This window comes from Mytilus californianus, unplaced genomic scaffold (genome assembly GCF_021869535.1).
Source record: "Mytilus californianus isolate M0D057914Y unplaced genomic scaffold, xbMytCali1.0.p SCAF_2, whole genome shotgun sequence".
Classification (NCBI taxonomy): Eukaryota; Metazoa; Mollusca; class Bivalvia; order Mytilida; family Mytilidae; genus Mytilus; species Mytilus californianus.
The window spans coordinates 16,205,414-16,229,145 of NW_026262668.1; the positions used below are offsets into that span (position 1 = coordinate 16,205,414).

A 23,732-nucleotide genomic window follows, 5' to 3' on the forward strand; every position below is an offset into this window, starting at 1 on the left:
CACAATTATAAAATAAATTGTACGATGCCGAATCAAAATTAATGCGTTTTATCCGTATTTCAGTGATGCTGGAAAACAAAATGTGTGAACAAAACAAACAGACATAATAAGTAAGACTGTCAAAAATTGGGGTACAGCAGTTAACATTGTGTTATAATCTTAATCACTATAAAACCAAACAACAAAGAAAAACAAAATGGCATATAGACAAAGAGACATTATTCTGTCAAATATCGATAAAAGTGGAGTGACATTTATCATAGAATATGATTTTTAATAACAAACAAAACAAAAAAAAACAAATACTTTATTTGCCAATCACGGCGCCCAAAATGAGCAAAATAATTACATTATAATTTTTAAACATAATATTCAAGTAAATTAAAAATATATAACATGATCGGTTTTGATTTAATTGATTAACATATGATATCAAAGTAAATGAAAACAGTAATTTGTAATAATAAAAATATATAATATGACCCATTGTTTATTATTTTGTACCCTTTATTAGACAGCACACCTCATAGTATAATCACAATTAATTAAATGTGAATAACGACTGACGTAAATGCATATATGATCATATATATATATATTGTTACGGCCAGAAATCACCTTTGAATTGTAGCCAACAAAAGACACAAATCAATAATAAAATTTAACATGATTTATTATACACAAGTTTACAAGAAGTATTACACAATTAGAAATGTCAAAATATATGTCCGATCTTTTGTCTTTTCTCTATCCGGAATTATTCTCTTCACTGTTGCGTGAATACAAACAGAATATTATGTCCCTTAAGTCACAATCTAGTATGATGTAGTTAACGTAAATAAACGTGTCAACCCAATTGAAAGAACTTCTGAGAATACCAGTTTATCAATGTCTAATCTGAAAGTCTAACATTAGTGTCTGTATATATATAGTTGTCACGGAAATCTCTAGAACACTGTAGAAGAGAAACTCCTAGAAAACTTAATAGAACGGAAACTTCTTGAATATGATAGAAGTTTAAATTACACATCGTAGATTATGATCATTTCAGAATTATTATGTAAGTCAAATAGAAAGTTCTAATCATTCCATCAGTATCTATGATTGTTCAGTGATTTCTAAACTGCACAGTTGTAAACAACTATAAGTATTATGTAAACATATTATACATGTTATAAGGCCACACAAAGCAAATTAAGCCAAGATAAATAAGTATAATAATTACAATATCATAACGTCTCCCCCCTTATAAAAGTTTGAGTGTTACAAGAACTGTTCATAAACAATATATATTCAAAAATACATATTATGTATACAGTGTTTGAATAAGATTTAGATAAAGCATCTGCTATTATATTATCTTTATCTGTTTTACAATAACATCATATTCCTGTAACAATAAACTCCACCTAGTCAACCTCTGGTTCTTGTTTCTCATTTTATGTATGAAGGTGAGAGGATTATGATCAGTATAAACTTGCGTCAACGGCAAGTTTGAATTGTTTCTCGAAGTCTGGAGTGATCAGGACTGTTACTTAAAAATGATTTGCTGTTTTCAAAAGCATTTTGACAATTATCACTCCATATGAATTTAGAATCTTTCCATAAAAGCTGAGTCAATGGTTGAACAACAGTAGAAAATTTGAACAGAATTTCATGTAAAATCCAATCATGCCTAAATATCTCATAATTTTTTTTTATGTGTAGGAGGAGGAAATTTGGTAATTGCATCCACTTTAGCCATAATAAGTTTCACTTGACCATGGCCAACCTTATGCCCTAAATAATCAACAGTGGCCTTACAAATTTCACTTTTACCAAGATTAACAGTCAAATTTGATTGTGACAATCTATCAAAAGTATCCTATAAATGTGTTAAATGCTCTTTCCAGCTATCACTACATACAATAAGATCATCAATATAAGCATAACAACAGTCTAAATCTTTTATAACATTATTGATCATTCTTTGATATGTAGCTGGAACACTTTTCATACCAAACGGCTTGACAGTATACTGATGTGACAAAAGCTGATATTTCACGAGCTCTCTGTGTCAAGGGTACCTGCCAGTAACCTTTCAATAAATTAAATTTGCTCACATATTTTCTTGTCCAATGATATCAATGCAGTCGTCTATCCTTGGAATCGGATAGAAATCAGACTTTAAACCTGAATTTACTTTTCTAAAATAAGTTACGAAACGAAAGGTTTTATCTGGTTTGGGCAAAAGGAGACAAGGAGAGCTCCATTCACTGTTACTCGACTCAATAATATCATTGTCAAGCATATATCTAATTTCTTGTCTCAAGTTTAAATGGATTGAGACGGTAAGGATTTTGCTTAATTGGAAAAGCATCACCTACATCGACATCATGACAAACAGCAGTGGTTTTATTTGGCACATCTGGAAAAAGATTTTTAAAAGAAAATACCAAAGTTTTCAATTTTTCTCTGATATCGAAAGTCAGGTGTTCAAGTTTTGAGTCTAAATTTTACAAAATTTCTGTATTTTTCAATCTTACTGTTTGTTCCATAGTCTTTGAATCAAAAGATGGTTCAATTATATCTTGTTTGTCATGATCATTCTCCAAGTTAACAATTACTAAAGTGGCAACTGGTTTACTCTCACCTTCATTAGTACGCTCAAAAAATGGTTTTAACATATTAATATGACACTATATTTTGTTTGCGCCGACCTGGAGTTTTACAATATAACGAGATGTATAGAGACACACACACGTTTATTTTTATCTATAAAGAAGTCACTCCTAACTATCCTACTACCTGTCGATACATTTATTTTTTGCATTGCACAAGGCATGTCTTCTTTGACTGTTCATGACGTTAAAATACTAAATCCCTAGGATGTATTTTAGTTGATTTTAGTCTCTGATGCATGATTTTTTATTATTAATTGTTTTGGCTTTTAACTAGCTGTCAGTAACTGCGAGTACTCTCAAATCGTACTTTCTTTTTAATTTGACCTGTTGATACTATTTGTAATGCTTTTTTGTTATTTAATGTTAACATGGATCTTGTCTATATACCAGCTTTGATTATTTGGTATCACTACATATTTTCACTTCTTCGTACTATGAACATCAAAATTATATCATTTTTTCTTAGATGCTGTTCTTGGACCTGTACAGGAAGTTTTATCTAGCACTAATTGTATAGTTTTATTGTTGATATTCACCCCATATGTACCAAGTGTTAGATTAGTTTTATTGATATCAAAGAAATTTCTTGGTATTCCTAAACGGAAGATTTTATACACACAGTAGAAGAAGTATAGTTAACAACAAAATTATTTTCATTTACCTGTGTATAATATGACGCAGGTTTCTTTAAAAGTGATGATATTCTAAAAATTATTTGACATTTCACAGTGATATCATACTTTAACTTTGTTTAAACCTGTTTATTTACTTTTGACTTTAATTATTTATCCCTGGTAATTTTTTATTAACTGTGTATTTGCATTCAGGTGTCATAGATCAAATTTATTCGTTCATTGTGTGTTTATTTACGTTTTTGGATTGAGTTAAGCCTTCCAATTGATATTTTATAGTGTGTTTTCTATGTTGTGATGTTATACTAATGTTTTAGAAAAGGGAGAAGGTTTGGTACCATTAAAAGGTTTAATCCCGCTGCAAATGTGTGCACCTGTCCTAAGTCAGGAATCTGATTAAAGTAGTTGTCGTCTGTTTATGTAGTTCATACGTGTTTCTCGTTTCTCGTTTTTATATAGATTAGACCGTTGGTTTTTCCGTTTGAATGGTTTTACACTAGTAATTTTTTGGGGCCCTTTATAGCTTGCTGTTCGGTGTGAGCCAGTGCTCTGTGTTGAAGGCCGTACCTTGACCTATAATGGTTTACTTTTATAAATTGCAACTTGGATGGAGAGTTGTCTCATTGGCACTCATACCACATCTTCCTATATCTATTTGACAATAGCTGGTGTCTTGATTTTCTTTAGCGGAATAGCCTCAGGAAAGCGAGTGGATGTACACATGATCGTCAATAAATACGCATTTCCAGTCTTGGTCTTTGGTAAAGGTCTAACGCAGTAAATTAGTATTCTGCTGAAATGTTCTTTAAAGTCTGGAATTGGCAGAAGTTGTGCTGGTGGTATTTTGTGGTTAGGCTTACCAACAACCTGGCATATATGGCATTATTTGCAGTATTCCGTGACATCATTTCTAAGTCTGTGCCAGTATAAATGCTGCAAGATCTTAAGGCAAATCTTCCTTATACCTAAGCGTTCGGCCAAGGGCTGTCATCGGCAAGACCAATAATTTCTTGCCTATAGACTTTAGGCACCACCACTTAGTATACCACTCTCAATTCCTCCTCTGGGATAGCAGCAGGGGGCCTCCACTTCCTCATTAAAATGCTGTCTTGATGGAAATAGCATTCGGCCACTTTATCTGCTTCCTCTTGTGGTTGAGCCCACTTGCGGAGCTGAAGAACCCCAGGGTCTTTATTTTGTTCTTCCACATATTTTCCTCTGTCTAATGAATGGCTGTTCACGTCTTGCCATGGTATAAGTACATGCTTGTTAGTACTAGGTGGTCTTATTATGGTCTTTTCTGAGCAACAGGAACCGTCAACGTTGGCAAGGAAAGTGTCAGAAAGGTCCATGTAATCAAATTTGTCTTCATGTAAATCCTCATTTTGCTGTTTTCTTGCCTTCGCCCTAGTAACAACACAAGGTGGATACAGTTCAGCATCATCTTCAGGTGATTTAACAACTACCACCGGTTCACTGGTAACAATTGGTTCAGCAATCACTTTGTTCCTAGCTAGATCATTTTCTAGCAATAATGAAACACCCTCAACAGGGAGATTAGGACGAACACTTACAACAACTGTTCCAGTAATTAAATGTGACATCAGATAAATACGATGGATGGGAACATCTATACAACCTAACTCCACACCTTGTCACAGAATAAGGCACCAACAGAAGTCTCCTCGGACAAAGGCAGCACACCTTCTAATAACAAAGTCTGAGAAGCTCCAGTGTCCCGTAAAATCTTAATGGGATGAGGAGTAGTATTGTTAAAAATAGAAACAAACCCATCAGACAAAAAGAGTTTATAATCCTCCATGTAATCACAAAAACTAGACTTACAAGCCTGACTAGCAGGACATTCCAACTTATTGGTAACAAGGGGTGTCGTACAAGCACTGGACTTGGGCTTATTATCTCTTTTATTCTTCTTCTGGAGACTAAAACAATCAGCCATCAGGTGACCATTTTTCTTACAATAAGCACAAATTACTGACTTCTTCTCAAAAGTATCAAATTTTGGACTAGACATATCATAACTAGACTGACTCTTATTCTGCGCAACAGGCTTACTATCAGTACTCTCAGTACTTTGATTTTTGTAATTTCCACTAGAAGTATTAAAATTTTGAGGATTGAAACTTCTTTTCTGTGAAAGGGTATAATTATAGGAAACAACAACTGCATCTTGCAATGTCTCAACAGTTTTGATATCTAAATGTGTTTTTAAGTCTAAATGAACACACTGCTTGAACTCTTCTAATAACATTAATTGTCTTATATTATCAAAAACGTTAAATTTTTTTTTTTACGTTAGCCATTTATCAAATAGATCTTCTTTTTCCCTAAAAAATTCAACATAGGTCTGTGAATCAAACTTTTTATAAGACCTAAATTTCTGTCTATATGCTTCTGGCACTAGTTCATAAGCATTCAAAACTTCCAGCTTTACCGTGTCATAATCAGAACTTTTTTCTGATGAAACTACTGAGTAAATTTCAGCGGCCTTGCCTTCAAAAACACTTTGCAGCATTGTAGTCCAACAAGGCTTTGGCCATTTTAAATTTTGAGCAATTTTCTCAAACTGTTGAAAAAGTTTATTAACTGTTTATTTACAAAATTTGGGACCAAATATAAATTTTTGCTGCATCCAAATGTTCTGATTTTGACATTATTTTAGTGTTGTTTTCTTTCTTGACCATTTCAATTTCCATTTTCTCCATCTGTAACCTTTCCCTCATTTCAAGTTATGTCTCTCATTCTTCTTTTTCCAATGGTTTTAATTTAACTTCGTTTTCAAATTGTTTTAATTTAACTTCGTTTTCCAATTGTTTTAATTTAACTTCGTTTTCCAATTGTTTTGATTTAACTTCATTTTCCGATTGTTTTAATTTAAATTCATCTTCTTTTTCTAATTGTTTTAATTTAAGTCCATGTTCGAATTCAAGCTGTTTTATCTTGATAGCACCAACATTTTGTTGGCTAATTCTAATTCAATAAAAATACTGAAATTTTTTTAATCTTGTAAATAAATATTAACGTTCTACCGGACGAGCCCCAATTTCTGTTACGGCAAGAAATCACCATTAAATTGTAGCCAACAAAAGACACAAATCAATATTAAAATTTAACAAGATTTATTATACACAAGTTTACAAGAAGTATTACACAAATAGAAATGTCAACTTAACTGTCAAAATATATGTCCGATCTTTTGTCTTTTCTTTATCCGGAATTATTCTCCTTACTGTTGCGGGAATTCAAACAGAATATCATGTGCAATAAGTCACAATCTAGTATGATGTAGTTAACGTAGATAAGAGTGACAATCCAATTGAGGGAACTTCTGAGAATACCAGTTTATTAATGTTTAATATGCAAGTCTAACTTTAGTGTCTGTATATACATGTATATAGTTGTCACGGAAATATCTAGAACACTGTAGAAAGGAAACATATTATACATGTTATAAGGCCACACAAAACAAATATGCCAAGATAAATAAATATAATAATTACAATATCATAACAATATTTATTACTCTATATAATGCCTAGGTCACACATTCACGGATCTGACGCCGGATTAGCTACGGATACGATCCGTCATCATTCGTGGCAATCTGTAATGGTGCGTAGATTTCCGTATTGTAGCCGTAGTCATACGAAGTAGTACTTGTATATCCGTGACAATTTTTGAACATGCGCAAAATTTGACCACGGATCAAACAGCAGTAATATATCCTTACTAAACCGTATTAGAACGTACTGATCCTTTTAAGTCCCTATTAAAACCGTATTAATCCGTACTTATTCGAAGGCGCGAAGGATTTCTACGGTTCGTTCCGGAGAACTACGTACTAGTACTGTAAAACCACGTTTTGTTAAGGATACAATACGATTTGTTTCGAATTTGTCACGGAACGGCACGATTCCATTACGTTGCATTACGAATAGCTAGGGATCAGCAAGGGTTCTCAAAGTCTTTAACGGTTTACTACACTACAACACGACAAAATACGGAATATTACGATCCACGACAAACTGACATCAGGCTTCTGTATAAATATTCCCTACTTATAGGACCAAACGTAGTCTGTGTCTTGCCGTAGAAGTATCCATAACATTATCCAACATAAACAATCAACAACTGATGTTTGCAATTAATTTGCTATTGATATGGCACAAAATGCCAGGGCAGTGGTCGAGTTACTTGATGAAAGACGTAAAGGTGACCAGAAGCAGAAAAGACGGTGGACTAGGGACTGGCTTCTCCGAAGACCTATCCTTGGCCAGTATGAAGCCCTCATGGCTGAACTTTGTGTGAAAAATCCAACTGCTTTTAGGAACTTTGTAAGAATAGACCCAAATATGTTTTAAGAACTGCTACATGTCAGTTGTCCGAGGATTACGAAGAACACCATCTGGTACAGACAGACAGATAAATAATTCAAAAAAACAAAACAATTAAAAATCATTTGTTCACTGCTTTAAAGAAATGATAAATCACAAGCTTAATTAGAAATGATTAAGTGTGAGGGTGAAGGTTGGCGCCTGTTAAAACGTTTAAACCCGCTGCATTTGTTTTTGCATCTGTCCTAAGTCAGGAACTTGTTGTTCAGTGGTTGTCGTTTGTTGATGTGGTTCATAAGTTTTTCTCGTTTCTCGTTTTTTTTTATATAGATTAGACCGTTGGTTTTCCTGTTTGAATGGTTTTACACTAGTCATTTTTGGGCCCTTTATAGCTTGTTGTTCGGTGTGAGCCAAGGCTCCGTGTTGAAGGCCGTACTTTGACCTATAATGGTTTACTTTTTACTAATTGTGACTTGGATGGAGAGTTGTCTCATTGGCACTCAAACTACATCTTCTTCTATCTATTAGAAAATGTGGCGGTTCGTACTATTCCGTATCAGACTGTTCTCATTCGTACTAACCCTTATTTATACAGTAGCAAACCACTATTTATCCGCAGTACATACTCCCCGACACGTATTGTTGCGTATTAAACCGTGTCATTTCCGTATTAAACCGTATCGTACCGTAAGAATCCGTATCACTCATGTCGCCAAATGACCCCTTTCCTACATAACCCTTGGTAGATACGTCAAAACCTGTAGTCACACCGTTGTGCATCCGTATCGGATCCGTATTGGATTACGGAGACTGCATTTTCGGAACCATCCGTGAGATTTAATCCGTAGTGGAACCAGCTAGGTGATCCGTGAATGTGTGACCTAGGCATAAAGTAATCTTATTTAATACTGTATTTCTGGTTTTATTTAAAACCTCTAGTTATTGACAAATTATTGTCAAAATGTTTTTAATCTTCGTTTTCCATTAACAATATAAAAAGAGATTTGTTATCAACTTTTGATATATTTTTATTTTTACTACATATTTTGCTAAGAAAGGGATTTCTAACATGAACCAAAGCTTTACATGTTAAAAGAAAATGCATCTCATCTTCTATTTCCCCATTACAGAGTTTGCATATTCTATTTTCTAGTTTTATATTAAAATAACGACCTTTTTCTATTTCAAGTTTGTGAGCTCCAATTCTAAATCTTGTTTAAACACATCTTTGAAGATATGGTAATTTCAATAAGTATGGCTCAAAATTAAAGTTTGGTTTGAATAATCGATAAGTTCTAAGTTTATTCCCAGAGGTCTTATTTTGTCTTTTATCATTAAATAATTCTTTCTTCCATATGTTAAATATATTTTGAACATAATTTCTTTCTCTGAGTTACCAACTCTTGTAAATCAACAATTTCAGGATAGCATGAATACAACTAGTCCAAGAAATCTTCCCAATTTTCGATAGTGTATTTGAGAGAGAGTATGAATTTGTTAATAAAATATTATTTGTAATATGAATTCTTTTCTAATATTTGACCATGTTTGTTAAAATATCTAACATAAGAAGATAACAACCTAATTCACCAAATATGGCCATATTTGCTGCGTGCCTATTCACTCCTAATGTAAATCTGCAGAATTTGAGATGCACTTTCTCGTTTTTTAAGATCTTTACAAAGTCTATAGAAATAATTTATTCCTGTGTCATTGTTCAACTTGTTTGAATTAAAACAACCCTATATTTCTGAACCATATAATAATACAGGTTTCACTGTGTGATAAAAAATGTGCATTAGAGTGGAAATGTTAGGTTTATATTTAGTAAAATATTTAGTACATTTAAAGAAAGCTTTTAAACCTTTTTTATATAACATATTTTTGGCTTCTGAAAAGCTGCCTGATGCACTTAAAGTTACGCCAATATAAGTATAATGTTGTGTATTGTGAGATTTCTTTTCTTTAAAATTAACTTCTAAACCCCAATTTTCACAATAGATTTTCTGTGAGCTTTTTTTAGTTATAGAAAGCAGTACAAGATCATCAGTATAAAGAAAACAATTTAATAAAATATTTGATAGCAATACTGGGTCACAGGTTTCATCTAATAAAGATTTAAAATCATTTATAAATATTTTTTATACATAGTATGTTATTAGAATACATACTTTTGATTATATTATAGAAATGGGTTCCTACTCCAATTTTACTAAGTTTATAGAACTGACCTGTATGATTAACAGTATCAAAAGATCTTCTTAAGTCAACAAAACATGTATATAATCGTTTTGAGCCTTTTTGTGTGTGTTTGTCTATAAGAGTTTTCAAGACAAAAAGATGGTCACTTGTCATTTTACCTTAAGAGAAACCAATTTGTTCTTGGGATATAATGCCGTGTTTTTCTAAATATTTTTCAAGTCTGTTATTTAATATTCTAGTAAACAGCTTACTAATATTACTACTTATATCAATTCCCCTGTAATTACTATGTTCTTTGGTGTCACCTGCTTATGTATAGGAGTTAAAAAAAACTTTAAAACTAAATCATAGGGAAAATTCCACAAGTAAGGATATTATTTAATATTTTCAAAGAGGGTTGTGAGAAATGTAGAAAACCATATTTTAACATCTCATTTGATATTTGGTCAATTCCGCAGGCTTTCTTTTTTTTCAAGATTTAAGTGCATCAAGAACCTCTTTTTCAGAAATTTTAAAATCGAGCTCATTAAATTATATACATTTCTCTGCTTCGGCTAGTAATTTATCTAGATCCTGGTTATTTATGTTTTTTTTGCAGTATTTAATTCCCTGAAATAGTTCAACCACTCTTCTGCTAATATATTGTCTTGTGACTGTCCTCTTAATCTTTTAAAGCATCAAGCGGATTTACTAGATTTTATCTATAGAGTCGTATCGTGGATTTCCTAGATTTTTTTTTAATGCTTTAAAGCACTTAAATAAGATGATCTTATATATGGATCCTTATTGAATTTTTTGAATAAATTTTCTTTATCAATAAGCTTCTTTTTAAGGACTGATAGAATTGATTTTCCCAATTAGGTTTTTTTCTTTTTCTTAGTAGATTTTTTCAAACTATGATGTTTTTTTTTTCTTAGACTTTTGTTTGCTACATTATAGATTACCTGATTAAAGTTATGCCTAAATTTCCGAGAAGTAGAAAGTTAAAGTCAATGAAATATAGTGTAAACATTGAAATAAGTTAAAATTTTTGTAATATCTGCATTTGAATAAATGACTGTTTGATTTCTTAAGAAAACTTTGTATTTTCTTCCTTTCTTTCTTTCTTTTCTATAATTCTTTTGTTTATCCTTTAATGATCTAGAATGGAAATCACCACCGAATTCAGTTCAATATGAACATGTAATTAAAATAAAATAAAATAATGTTAACAACACAAACTTTTCTTTAACCTCAATAATAACCATCAGTAAAGACTCTAGCTGTACCTCATGTACAAATGTACATAAAGTGAAGCAATCTCATAATGTGTACATGTATAAGTATTCTTATTTCTACATAAGTATTTTATCTGAATATATCAGTGATGAGCATGTACATGTATATAAAATAAAGATTAATTTTTTTGTTTTTGTTTCTTGTTTGTTTTCATTTTGCAACTATTTATAATAGAAATCATATATGTGTTTACATTTAGTTGAGAGGTATTTAATAAACAGTAAAAATGTAATGAATAGATTAAACTACAAAATGTAGCAATGAATTTATCACATATACATGATAAATGTACTTATACATGAACCATTGCATACCTGAAAAATATGTCACTTTGAACATATACGTGTAAAGGAAGTAATGATAAAATGTACTTATTAAAGTACTTATGAAATTGGTGAAATTACAAATAGAGTACAAGTTAACAATGAAACATTTACTTTAAGCTTTCCTCCTCGTTTGTTTTCCTTTCTTTTTAATCTAATTGATTGATGTTCATCATATTGAATAAATTTAGTGATTATTTTTCTTTCTTTTTCTTTTTTTCTTTGCAAGCACAAAGTCTTGACTAAAATGATAATGTTCTGATTTGTTGAAATGCCACTACATTGGTCAATATATATATATGTCATTAAATTTAAAGCATGTTGCTTGACAAAAATAAAAATAAAAAGATAAGGTCACTAGCCTATACATAATAAAAACAAATTTTGAACATTAACTAAATGAAATTCTTTATAAATGCACAAAAAATATGAAGTCCTATTACACTTTATTCGCTTCACCGCCTTCATGTATTTTCTTTATATCCTCAGCCACGTCTTCCTTTTAGGTTAAATTGGCGAGTTGAACAATAATTATTATACTGATTTCTGTAACCACCATTTCTACCGTAAAACTCGTTCTCATTATTATTTTGTGAATTATATCTCGAGAATACTGTCTGTTTGAATCTGAGTACTCTCTGTTTGGATATGGGTACTCTCTGTTTGACTCTGAGTACTCTCTGTTTGACTCTGAGTACTATCTAGTTGGATCTGAGTACTCTCTGATTCAATCTGAGTACATTGTATTGTGCTGACGAGTTCTATCCCTTTATATGACTTTCATATTTCTTTTTGAAAGGATTTGGAATGCACAAAGCTTCACGCACTGATGATTTGATGTTTGCAAAAAGCACTTTTGTACCTTGTGTCGAAAGGTGAACATTGTCAGAGGATATCTCTGTTCATCAAAATGTAGTCACCTCGAGATATCGCATCTGAGATGATGATGAGAATTTCATGCCAGTTATCATGAACAAATATGATGAATTTTTCTACAATATCTATACACTTTGTTGATGAGTGTTCCCTGATATCATTAGTGAAAAGATGTACAACCAGACAGTAAACAGGGCCTTGTATATCCTATGAAATATGTGTTGCCTCTTGAAATGAGAACACTATGTACTTTTCTGTGTCATAGTCATAAATAAAGTCTTTTTCTCTTATCGGCTTGAAGTGTGAATTTCCTATTAACGCTAATTTACCTTTTCGTGCATTACCATGGTAAAAACTATGTTGCATATTTTCATTTGATTCAAATGATTCCTCTTCAAGAGTGTTAAATGGTGTGAATTTATTTGATGTTGAGACTGCGTGATAAGTAAAATTAGGAGCTTGTGTATCGTTTGGTTTTGTGGTGTCTAGTATATCAATCGTTTGACTTTGTATGTCTTGTGAAAGTTGCCTCCGAATTTTCAAGGATTCATTTAGAACTAAAACTGATTGGTCTAAATCACTCATTGCAGTAATCATCTTGCTATTTTGTTGATTTAATGTATGTATTACACCTTGAATTGATGTGTTTGTTATCTTGAGATCATCTCATTGTTTTCGAAGAGGTATTAATTCTGTATCATTTTTACATCTTTCTAAAAGCTCAGATTTTTCTGCACTAAGCTAAGTTACCTTATCATAAAGTTAACTATGCTTTTGTCTTTCATTGTTCAATTCTGTCTTTAGGTTGTCAATATCTTTTTCAAGACAAAGCTTATGTGTTTCTGTAACAGCAGCTACAAGATTTGTTTCCAGTTTTTGGAGCCAAAGTTTTGCATCTTTTTCAGTAAAAGTTGTTTGCATTACATGTATTTGTCTCTGTTAAATTATCAAGAATGGCTTTTTGTGATGAATGCATCTACCTAACACATGGCTATATTATATAGCATCCGAAAGCTGATCATCTGTTCTATCTGTTTTTTGGTCGTAAAAAATCGCATGTTGCAATTTCGGTGAAATCAAGATCAAGGGTCAAGAACCGACACTTTCATTTTATTCAAGATGTCAGCCATATTGTAGATTCCGTCTTTTCTCTAGTGAAATAATGTATGCATATCAGGAAAACTTTTAGAAGAGAGATTTATAGTCACTTATCAAGCCCACTTTGAAATTTTTAAAATGTGATTACAATAGACAACACCTTTTTTCCAGAAATTCCAGTAAAACAATGAAACTGAGTGAAAACCAAAATATTTATATGTAATTTAACTATTAATCACATAAAACCAAATAAGATCCTTTCTTTATTGCTAAAGACATTTTTGAAATAACCATGTTTAATGCAAATAAGACAGCCAATCATAACAACTCATACAGATCCACAAAATACTGCCATCTGCGAAAACACAGTTATTTAGCTATCGTACGTTAAAACATTGTATGTTGTCAATATAAGACTGATGGAACAATTCTTAAAAAATGTTAAAACATTTAACGGAAATAATACCAGCGGGCATTATGCTTTTGATGTGAATTTAGTTTTTGGTTGGTGTGGTCTTTTGTAATGTCCAATGTTTTTTTTTCATTATTGCTCTGATGAAGAGAGCATGTTGATATTAGCAAATTTAAAGTGACTAAGGTGACAAGCCTGTCAGGTAGTTTCTACAAGAATGCAATACAAAAAATAACATTCTATTTGAGAAACAGAGCAGGGCTGTTCTTTCACGGTATTAATCGCGTCAAATCTATTTTTGAAAATAATCTTCTCAGTTCCATAAAGACATTTGAGTGACACTCCACAGAATTAAATGTAAATATTTCAATGACCAACCAACCCCCGTTTAAAGATTTGTTGATAATAATGGACCCGCTTTTTTCGGAAATATTAAATTAAAGTTATATTTAGAATTTATCAAATAGAATTATAATAAAATGAAGAAGAGGTACCGAAAATCACAAGTTCTTCCTGCTTCTTATTATACACAATCGACGACAATTTTCTTATCTGAACTGAAAACTTGACAATTCTAAACAAACAAATATCCCATTGCACCTAAATGAGATGAAGTAACATTTGTTTCCAATATGTACATGTTTCAATACAGCTTGAGTATACAGACTTCCCTTTAATTCCAATATGTACATGTTTCAATACAGCTTGTGTATCCTGACTTCCCTTTTTAATCTCGACTTGTGGACTAACAAAAAATAACTCCTCAAAGATACCAAGCTAATAATTATGTTCTCTAGACGCAAGTTTCGTCTACAAAGGTCTCATCAGTGACGCTCGAATCAAAACAGTTAAAAACCAAACAATACAATACAATACAAAACAATACAATACAATACAAAACAATACAATACAATACAAAACAATACAATACAATACAATAATGCTATATTTAAAAACACTCTGTCAAACAAAGGATGCATTAAAGAAGTAGTCTTGTACCCAAATAATCCACAGAGGTAAATTTGATAGAAAAGTGCCAATCAAACAAATACTTTCGTGCGTTATTTGTACCTGGCCCTCTTCAATTTCTAGAGTACACTGAAAGATAACTCATGTAACGAGGACAAGTCCACCAGCAAGAAGGTAATAATGGAAATATATTTCATCAAACTTGAAGGTTTAATACAGAAAGATTAATTGATATTATTTGTTAATATGCTATTTAAAAAAAAGTTAATTTACCTTAGATTCATCCCATGTTTTATCCAGTTCAAAGTATTCTTTCTGTACTGAAATAAACATTATTATAAACGTTAACATTTTCTGTCAATTGTTTGAAAATGGAACAGAAACCTGAAAACCTGAAATGATTTAAAATATATTTGAGATACGTATCAAAATGTACCTTTTTGTTGTTGTAATATTATTTGTTATTATAAATTATTCATATTAACTTTACAACGAAATGTGAGATTTATAGAGGTTGAATCCCCACTGATGGACAGATAAAAATTGCAACCGAAAATTTTCCGATCCAACATTGTTGGGTAAATTTCAGACAAGTGTTTAATGTTTCTGTTCATCTATGAAAAAAAATGTGTGTTGTATAGTTGTCTCATATCTATTGACGTAAAAAATAAACAAAAATAATAGCCATTCTCATTCTTTACGACTGACAAAAATCCTGCAAGGTTTTCCATTCGAACAAAAATATAATCATGTACTATGTTACAGTCCTAGATAAAGCCACGGAGGAATGGTTTCATTTGACTACAAACAAAACTTTCATATGCCCTAGGTGGTCGAGTGGTCTGGGCGCTGTACACAACATTCACGGAATTGCAATTATATGTCACAAAGTCATGGGTTTCTAATCTCGATGAGGGAAAGACAAAAGTTTGCTATCGATAAATAAGACTGAATTAACAACATTATCATATTAGAAAAAAAAACAGATTGACAGTGTTAAAGGTCATTTGTTGTGCCGAAATTTGCATATCTCACAATATGATTTCATCTCATTCGTATAATAACTTTAATCAGTATCGTTACACAAATCTTTAGACGTGAATACATATTAAACATTTGCTTGTTTATCAAAATTCCGTTAACTTTGAGTTACAGTGCAATGTTGGTAAAACATGTCTAAATAATAAAGGGTAACAGTACTTTAACGATTTTGAAATCTTTCAAGATTAAATTCATTAAGGAGATACAAATCAAGGTACAAAACAAAAACAAAAGTAATCGCATAAAACTCTAAAGGAGCAACACCTAGTCCGTCGACATGGTAAGCGTCCTGTACTATAAATGTATTACACACCATGCGAATCTACTCTCTATCATTATGTCACAATCAAATCGGGAATATGACATAATCAGTAAATCTACACATCAAACTATTATATTTGTAAAGATACTTAGACCACGGAAACATGTCTCTAGCGAGTTTATAATTGTAGTTTTACCAATTTTCTTCCATTTGAATGCATCCTATATAATATATATCTTATATGACTAGACGGAAAACCAAACACATTGACAAATTGTTTAGTTACCATGTTATATTTCATCCCAAAACTATGATGATAACATAACTGGTCTTTTCTCAAACAGCATTGCTCATTAATAAAATTTGGAGTCATTTAAAAAAATTAATTGAGAGCTTGCGACCCTTGTATAGGAATTCAAGGTTGTTCAGGTTGTTCAAAACTCTCAAATATATAGAAAAATGTATTAACAAAAATACCGACTCGAAGGTAAATCCAAAAAGGGGGAAGTCCATAAAACTGACAAAACCAAACGGTTGTCTATATCAACCAACGAAACGACTGGAAAACAGCTGTCATGTTCCTGTCTTGGTACAGACATTTTCCGAAGACATGCTGGGTTAAATCTGGTTTTATAGTCAGCTAATTCCCCAACTTGTATGACAGTTTTTTATTGTTTGTTATATTGACAAAATTGTGTAGCAATATAATATCCAACAATTGTTTCCCTTTGCAAATATGTTTCAATGCTTGCATTGTAGTATAGCAGGAAACAATCGGTCTAAATCTTTAATGAAATATGCAAATTATGACAGAAGAATGTAGTTCAGTTAAAAGACCATTCATCTAAATGAAGAAAATTATGTATTTTATCTTATTTGTACAACTGTTTTTACAAATACTAAATATTTTATGGTAGATTCAACTGTTTTCAACTTGGTCATATAAGGGAATGATGATATAAACTATTTTTCTGTATTATTAAATAATTATGTTGGTAGTAAGTTAGAATCCCCTCCCCCCCCCCCCCCCCCCCCTAATTCCCCCACCCCACCATATCTACTTTTAAGGTGGAACAAAATTTGAAAGCAGCATATCGTACGGAAGGACCATTAAACTTTAATTCGACGTGCTACTTAATTTAAAAATAACGACCACCACAGAGCCTAAAGATTTGTTGATTAATATGTTTCCTTGTTATAACATTAAAGCTGGTAACTATAATAATATTTAGAATAAATAAATACTTTACAAGTTGAGTATGCAATTAGCAAATACCATCTTCGAAAGACTCTTTTATGTACCCAAAAGAAAAATATGAAACGACTGATAAGAGACAAACATGGTTAGAGCATATTAATTTTAGGCAATATAATATCACTTCATTGGGTCGTGGAACGACTTTAATAAACAGGTTGAGAAATACATATTTGATCGATTAAAGAAGAAATAAGAAAGCAAAAAAATTACTTACACAGTTTTATACGAAGAATTTTCCAGTCACTTTCTATTTCCGTCTCATTATAACAATACTCTATGTCAACAAGATAGCATTCTTTTGAAAATTTGTGATAACTAGCTGCACAGCAGATTCCATTTGAGAGGCAACTTATTGCACAAGCGATGAAGCTGTTTACCACGATCTTAGACGTAGGTAAAGATACAAATTTGGTATTTATCTCTATCTCGTAATTTTGTTGCCTCAATTCAAATGAATTTAAAATAATACTTGTTTTAAAGATTATATATATTACACAAACTACAGTCCTCTTGTCCATCTTTCAATGCCTTAGCATATATTTGTTTAATTTGTTATTTTCAATACAATCAACCTATTACAATAAACTTAACTGCAACGAAACGATTTGTAAAACCTAAATATTATCGTGCAAAACAGGGGGAAGTATTGATATTCTGCAATCTACGATGATAGTCATCGGGGCTGATATCCATAAAACCACTTAAATTAAGATATCCAATCGTAGTACTAATTTATCGTTGGACATGTTGAAAAATCCATCCGTTCGGAACAAATCTTAACTTAAGAATTTTATGCATATCAGCCTTGATTTTCATATACAGTTAAGTATAACAAAATAATAATTAACGATTAATTTTTAATAACGTTGACAAGTTGTTGTTGACAACGAAAAAAACTAAAAAAGATGCAGAGATAAAACTGATATTGTATTTATGACAAATTTTAAAATGTATTATGGATTTCGCATTCATGAATGCTTTAAAGTATTGCACACCATTGCACATATTCTGTTTTAAAAGTATTCAGGGGTTTCTTCATGCTTAATGCTTTTGAAGGTCATTCAGGTGTAAACATAGATTGCTTTATATCAAAAGAATAAAATGCAGTCCATGTCACTGGAAACCGGAATACAATAACCGTACTATTTTTGGAGTGTCTTTGAATGTTTTAGATAGATTTGAACTTCTATTTGTTTTGATTCGAGCGGCTTGATGAGTCTTATGTAGACAAAACGCACGTCAGGCGTAAAAAAAATATACTCGATGTAGTTTTGCGTTATTTTAATTGTCCTATGGGAACCACTTTGATAGCAGACTTTTTAATGTATTGTTGTGAATTTCAGTTTATGGCCAAACTCAGTAAACACCAGTCTAAATTTCATTTAATTGTTAAATTCTACATCACTCACACTTATCTTGGTGATATTTTTATCGTTTAATAGTCAAGAATTTTCTTAATATACAGCCGAAACTTACCAAAAGGAACCTATCTAAACAAATCTTATATAAACAGCAATAACAGTCCTTTTCTAGATTCAAATATTTTATTTAAACACGGGAAACTGTACACAAACATTTTTGTTAAACTTTTACGACGTATTCGATCCCTATTGTTATTTTGTGGGACGATGATGTCCCTTTGACCCCATTCTAAGGTGTTTATATATCCCAACTCGTTCGCTATGCCGTGTCTGTAGTGATGTTTTATATTTCGATGAACGTAATCTATGTATTAGTGGTAAATCATTAAGTCAAAGATTTCATTACCACAAATTACTTTAAACCTTTACTAAATTCTTTCATAGATACAAAGATTTGATTTGGAAGGTTGACTGTAGTGAACTTATCATAACTGTATATCAAAACCTAATTTTTACGATAATATTAATTATAGAATCCAGATTACAAATATGGATTTTGTTTATCAATAAATAAAAACATAACTAAATATAATTGAAATACAGTTAAGAACAATTACGATCCTACGTTCTGTCGATACCTATACTTTGGCGCATTGTATGAGATCATGCTTTTCCCTGATTGGTAATGACGTATTAAATCCATTATATGTGTACTAAATGATATTTTATTATTAAAAACATGATTTAATATTAGTGGTTACTGCCCTGGATTACCGATCTCTCAGATTTGTATCTTGTGTCTTTAGTGTTTTTTGTAAGTTGGGTTTGTGCTTTGTATCGATCTGATGAGTTAACCCCTTTTTAACTGAATTATATTGTTTGTTTTTATATTTTGCTGTTACACCACTATTCCAGGTAAGGGGAGGGTGGGGCCTTCAAACCTGTTTAACTCTGTCTCATTGTGTATGCGTATGTCCAAAGTCAGAAGACTGTAATTCCGTGGGTTTGTTGTTGTATATCATATTTGTGTTTCGTTTATTGTTATGTAACTCCATCAGGCCGGTTATTTTTTCTCTTTTGAAATGTATTACATTTGTCATGGCGGGATTTTTATAGCTTGCTGTGTGGAATGGGTGTTCCTTATTGTTGGAAGCCGTACGGTTACCTGTAGTTGCTAACTTCCACGTCTTAAAAATTTTTGATTCGAGCGTACTGGTGAGTTTTTGTAGATGAAAGAAGCGTCTGGCTATATAAAACTTTAATCCTGGTATATATGATGACTTTACTATTTTTAGGTCTTGTAATGTCAATTATTTCAAACATTATTTTCATAAGCAAACATATTTGAGGTCATGTACCAAAAATCGTTTCAAACATTATTTTTATAAGCATGCATATTTGAGGTATTGTACTGACTATTGTTTCGAACATTATTTCTTTTGTCATATGGCTGAGGGGCAATCTTGTTAATATCTTTAGAGGGGTGCTATGCAAATGACTTCAGATGACGTTAGTAGGCATGTTATATGTTACACTACTGCTGCATCTTTTGTTTTCATCAAAGGTTACTGGGTTGGTCACACTTTTGTTACTCCCTTATTTGTCTTTGTTCTAAAAGAGAGGAAAAAGATACTACAGGGATAATCAAACTTGTAAGTCGAAATCGAACTGACAATGGGATGGCAAAACACTAAAACGACCAAAAGACAAACAAAGGTATACAAAACATAACATAGAAAATGAAGACTGTAAAGCATGAACCCTTGAATGCTATCATGTGCTCCGGATGGGTAATCAGACCCTGCTCCACCTGTGCCACCAATCGTGTTGCTCATGTAAATACATAACCGAGGATTAATCGTATTCGGTATGTCATATAGTAGGAAAAGAGGACAGGTTTGGAACTCGTGGTTTAAACGCTTTCTTGTAAGCATAAACCTTCTATCAAGGTAATCATTATGGGAAATGCAAGCTTTTGAATATTGTATCAACTTGAAGATATATGTAGGACTCTAAAGTGCGATAGGGACGCTAAAACGCGACGGTCACGCTAAAGTGCGATGGCCTACGCTAAAGTGCGATGGTTTGATACGCTAAAGTGCGATGGTATTTGATATTTAATGGAACACGTTAAAGTCCGATGCTGCGATACGCTAAAGTGCGTTTTTCCGCGAAAATGCGTTTGTTCGCGAAAGAATGGACGTTTGCAACCATAAATAGCATTATGACGCTACACGCCGTTTGTACAAACAAAAATGGACATGCCGGTAAACGAGAATGTTTTTGCAGATGAAGGTTTTTTACTAGACACAAAAGAGAAACAAATGATTCCAATTTTGGTCGGTGCTAGAAGAGTTTGTACGCGGAGGAATTATTTCCCAAAATATCATCGACAGTAACAGAAATGCAAACCTTTGATCCCGCTGTGTCGGCGGGGACAAACGTGTTTGTGACAGGATACTGGAAAAGAATACTTCTCATAAACTTAGAAACTGACGATAGTAAGATGAAGGTGTATGCCGTAAAAGAGAGCGAAAACAACAAAATACACCAATGGTCAAAGTATTTAATTCGTCCAAATTTAATTCAGAAACTCCTTCTATGTTTTTAATCCCATGTCATCAACTTGCGTGAAATAAAAGCTTCTTTTTAACTTTCTAATTGAATTATTTTATAAAACATTTTTTTACAATATGGTTCGTCATGTCTGTGAAAGAGATGGAAAACAATAAAAAAAAACAAATAAGAAGATGTGGTGTAATTGTCAACGAAACAACTATCTACCAAAGACCATATGCACTTTGCAACATTATGAACTTCAACGTGGGGCCTGAGCTTACGTCGCATAATAGCTATATAGGACCACAAAATGACTAATGTAAAACAATGCAAAAGAGAAAGACAACAGCATGATTTATAAACAATACAATAAACGAAAAACTAATATGAACACAGTAAAAAAAAACCTTTCCTGAACCCCATTCTCGTTACACCATCGCACTTTTAAAAGCGTGTTGAACCAACGCACTTTAGCGTGTCATCTGATCGCACTTAAAAAAAAAAACAAACAACCATTGCACTTTAGCATATGAAACCATCGCACTTTAGCGTAGACCATCGCACTTTAGCGTGACCATCACACTTTAGAGTACCATCGCACTTCAGAGTCTTACATATATACTCCATCTTTATTCATCTAATTTTCGGAGTACAACTTTGCCAAAAATACTACAAACCTAGTAGTACTTTTGTCTCACATTCATTCTTGAATATTCCTATGAGTTTCATTTTCGCTAAAGTCAATATCCCCGATAGATACTTGTTCGAATAGTTTTCATTCTCGAAATATTCCTGTACTAGTTGACAATGTCCATGCAGACGTCCTTTCTGAATCTATCAGGCCAAACAATCGTTGTACGTAATTAAGAGTTTGTCGTTGTTGATGTACATCTTTCGTATGCAGTAGTAATAGAAGTTATATATCAAGGTATTTGACATATCATAGATGTTGTTTCCCTAGTTAGACTGTATTGTAAAGATTCAGCTTGGTCTTTCTCATATGTTCGCTAACTGATACTTACGATAAACTCTGGAGCGAAATACGTTCTCTACTCTCGGTACCCCAATAGTATATATCGATCGATATGAAGCTGACTTGTGTACAGCGGATCATCCGATGTGAGTTGTCTTAATAGCTCAGTAAGTAAATCAATCTCACATTTCGAGCAAAAGCCAAGACTGACTTTGAGAAGTTTTTTAAGATTCATTAATATTTTTTGGGGACTTTCCATAGTTTAAAAATTAACCAAAAAGGGTATGCATTTTATATCCAAAATTGTTAATAAACCTCTCAGCTTACAAAAAATTGGCTGAGGATACCAAGGGGACATACAAAACTCATGAGTCGAGATAAAAATGATAACGCCCTGCCACAAAACGAAAGTCGACGAAAAGATAAACAAGGTCACAAAGTACTATATTTAAAACTTAAGACTGAACAACACGAACCCTATCAAAAACTGGTGGTAATTCTAGATGGTCGGGAAGGGTACGCATATCACTCTCCACTAGCGGCATTAGTGTTACATTGTTCAAGATTTACTTTAATAGATATCAATTATAGGTCTATATTTCAATCTGTACAGATTAATTGATATGAATTTCACACACATTTATAAAGATACATTTTAATATTAGGTTGAACTTTGGTTTTGTACAATTTAAAGTTATCTTAAATAATTTAAGCCGGGTTTATCTATTCTTTTGGTTCGTTGTTTGTAATGTATTTCCATTCTTTTACTAGTAGTCAATTGGCGTTCACATTTTCAGCTATCGCCGTCCCCATTGAATATTTGTCGACAAAACAGCTTCGACCACAAAAGGATTTAAATTCATTTCCGCAGATTAAGATAAATGTTAAATCTTAAACCTCAACAAACAAAACGTCGATTAATTTATTCAAAATCCTCTACAAATCCGATTTTAATTTTGTATTGATATTAATGTGAAGCTCTGAATGTCATTATCATCAAAGTGTATGATGTTTGATGTTTGCCAGTTCATGAAGTATCCGGTACAGAAAATGTGACGTAGTTTCTTCTCGACTACAAGAGCACCGGGGTAGTCTAAATAATGAGACAAGGTTATATTGACTACTTGTCGTGTAAGATGTAAATATACACAGTCAAGTATGGTATATGAGAGAGCGTAAGATTTAAACAAAATTGTGGGAGAAATTCATCCATCTTTAATGTGAGACTATCACTTCTTTGGGAGGGTTTACAGTTAACCTGTTTCGAAGCTACATTTAAGACACTAATTATTGTACCCTTGTTTTTCAGTATTGGAAAAGAAAGACTGTATTGATAATAACAAATTTGAAGCACTGACCATGTGAGAAAACTACCATTTGTACGTAAATCACTTGTAAAAAAGAGACGGGGGAATGCAAACCTCATAAGTCGTGATAAACCAAGGAATTGTATATTTAAAAGGAATGGAA

General features: G+C 32.2%; 1 protein-coding gene across 2 annotated transcripts in view; it reads right to left on the minus strand.

Annotated features, from left to right (window-relative positions):
• Positions 1-23,732, minus strand: part of LOC127729344 (C-type lectin domain family 17, member A-like) — a 45,613-nt gene that overhangs the window by 13,554 nt on the left and 8,327 nt on the right. For both annotated transcript variants that reach the window (XM_052237107.1, XM_052237108.1), the window contains exon 2: positions 15,082-15,128. In XM_052237107.1, coding sequence (XP_052093067.1) covers positions 15,082-15,128 — 47 coding nt within the window. The remainder of the gene's footprint in view (positions 1-15,081; positions 15,129-23,732) is intronic.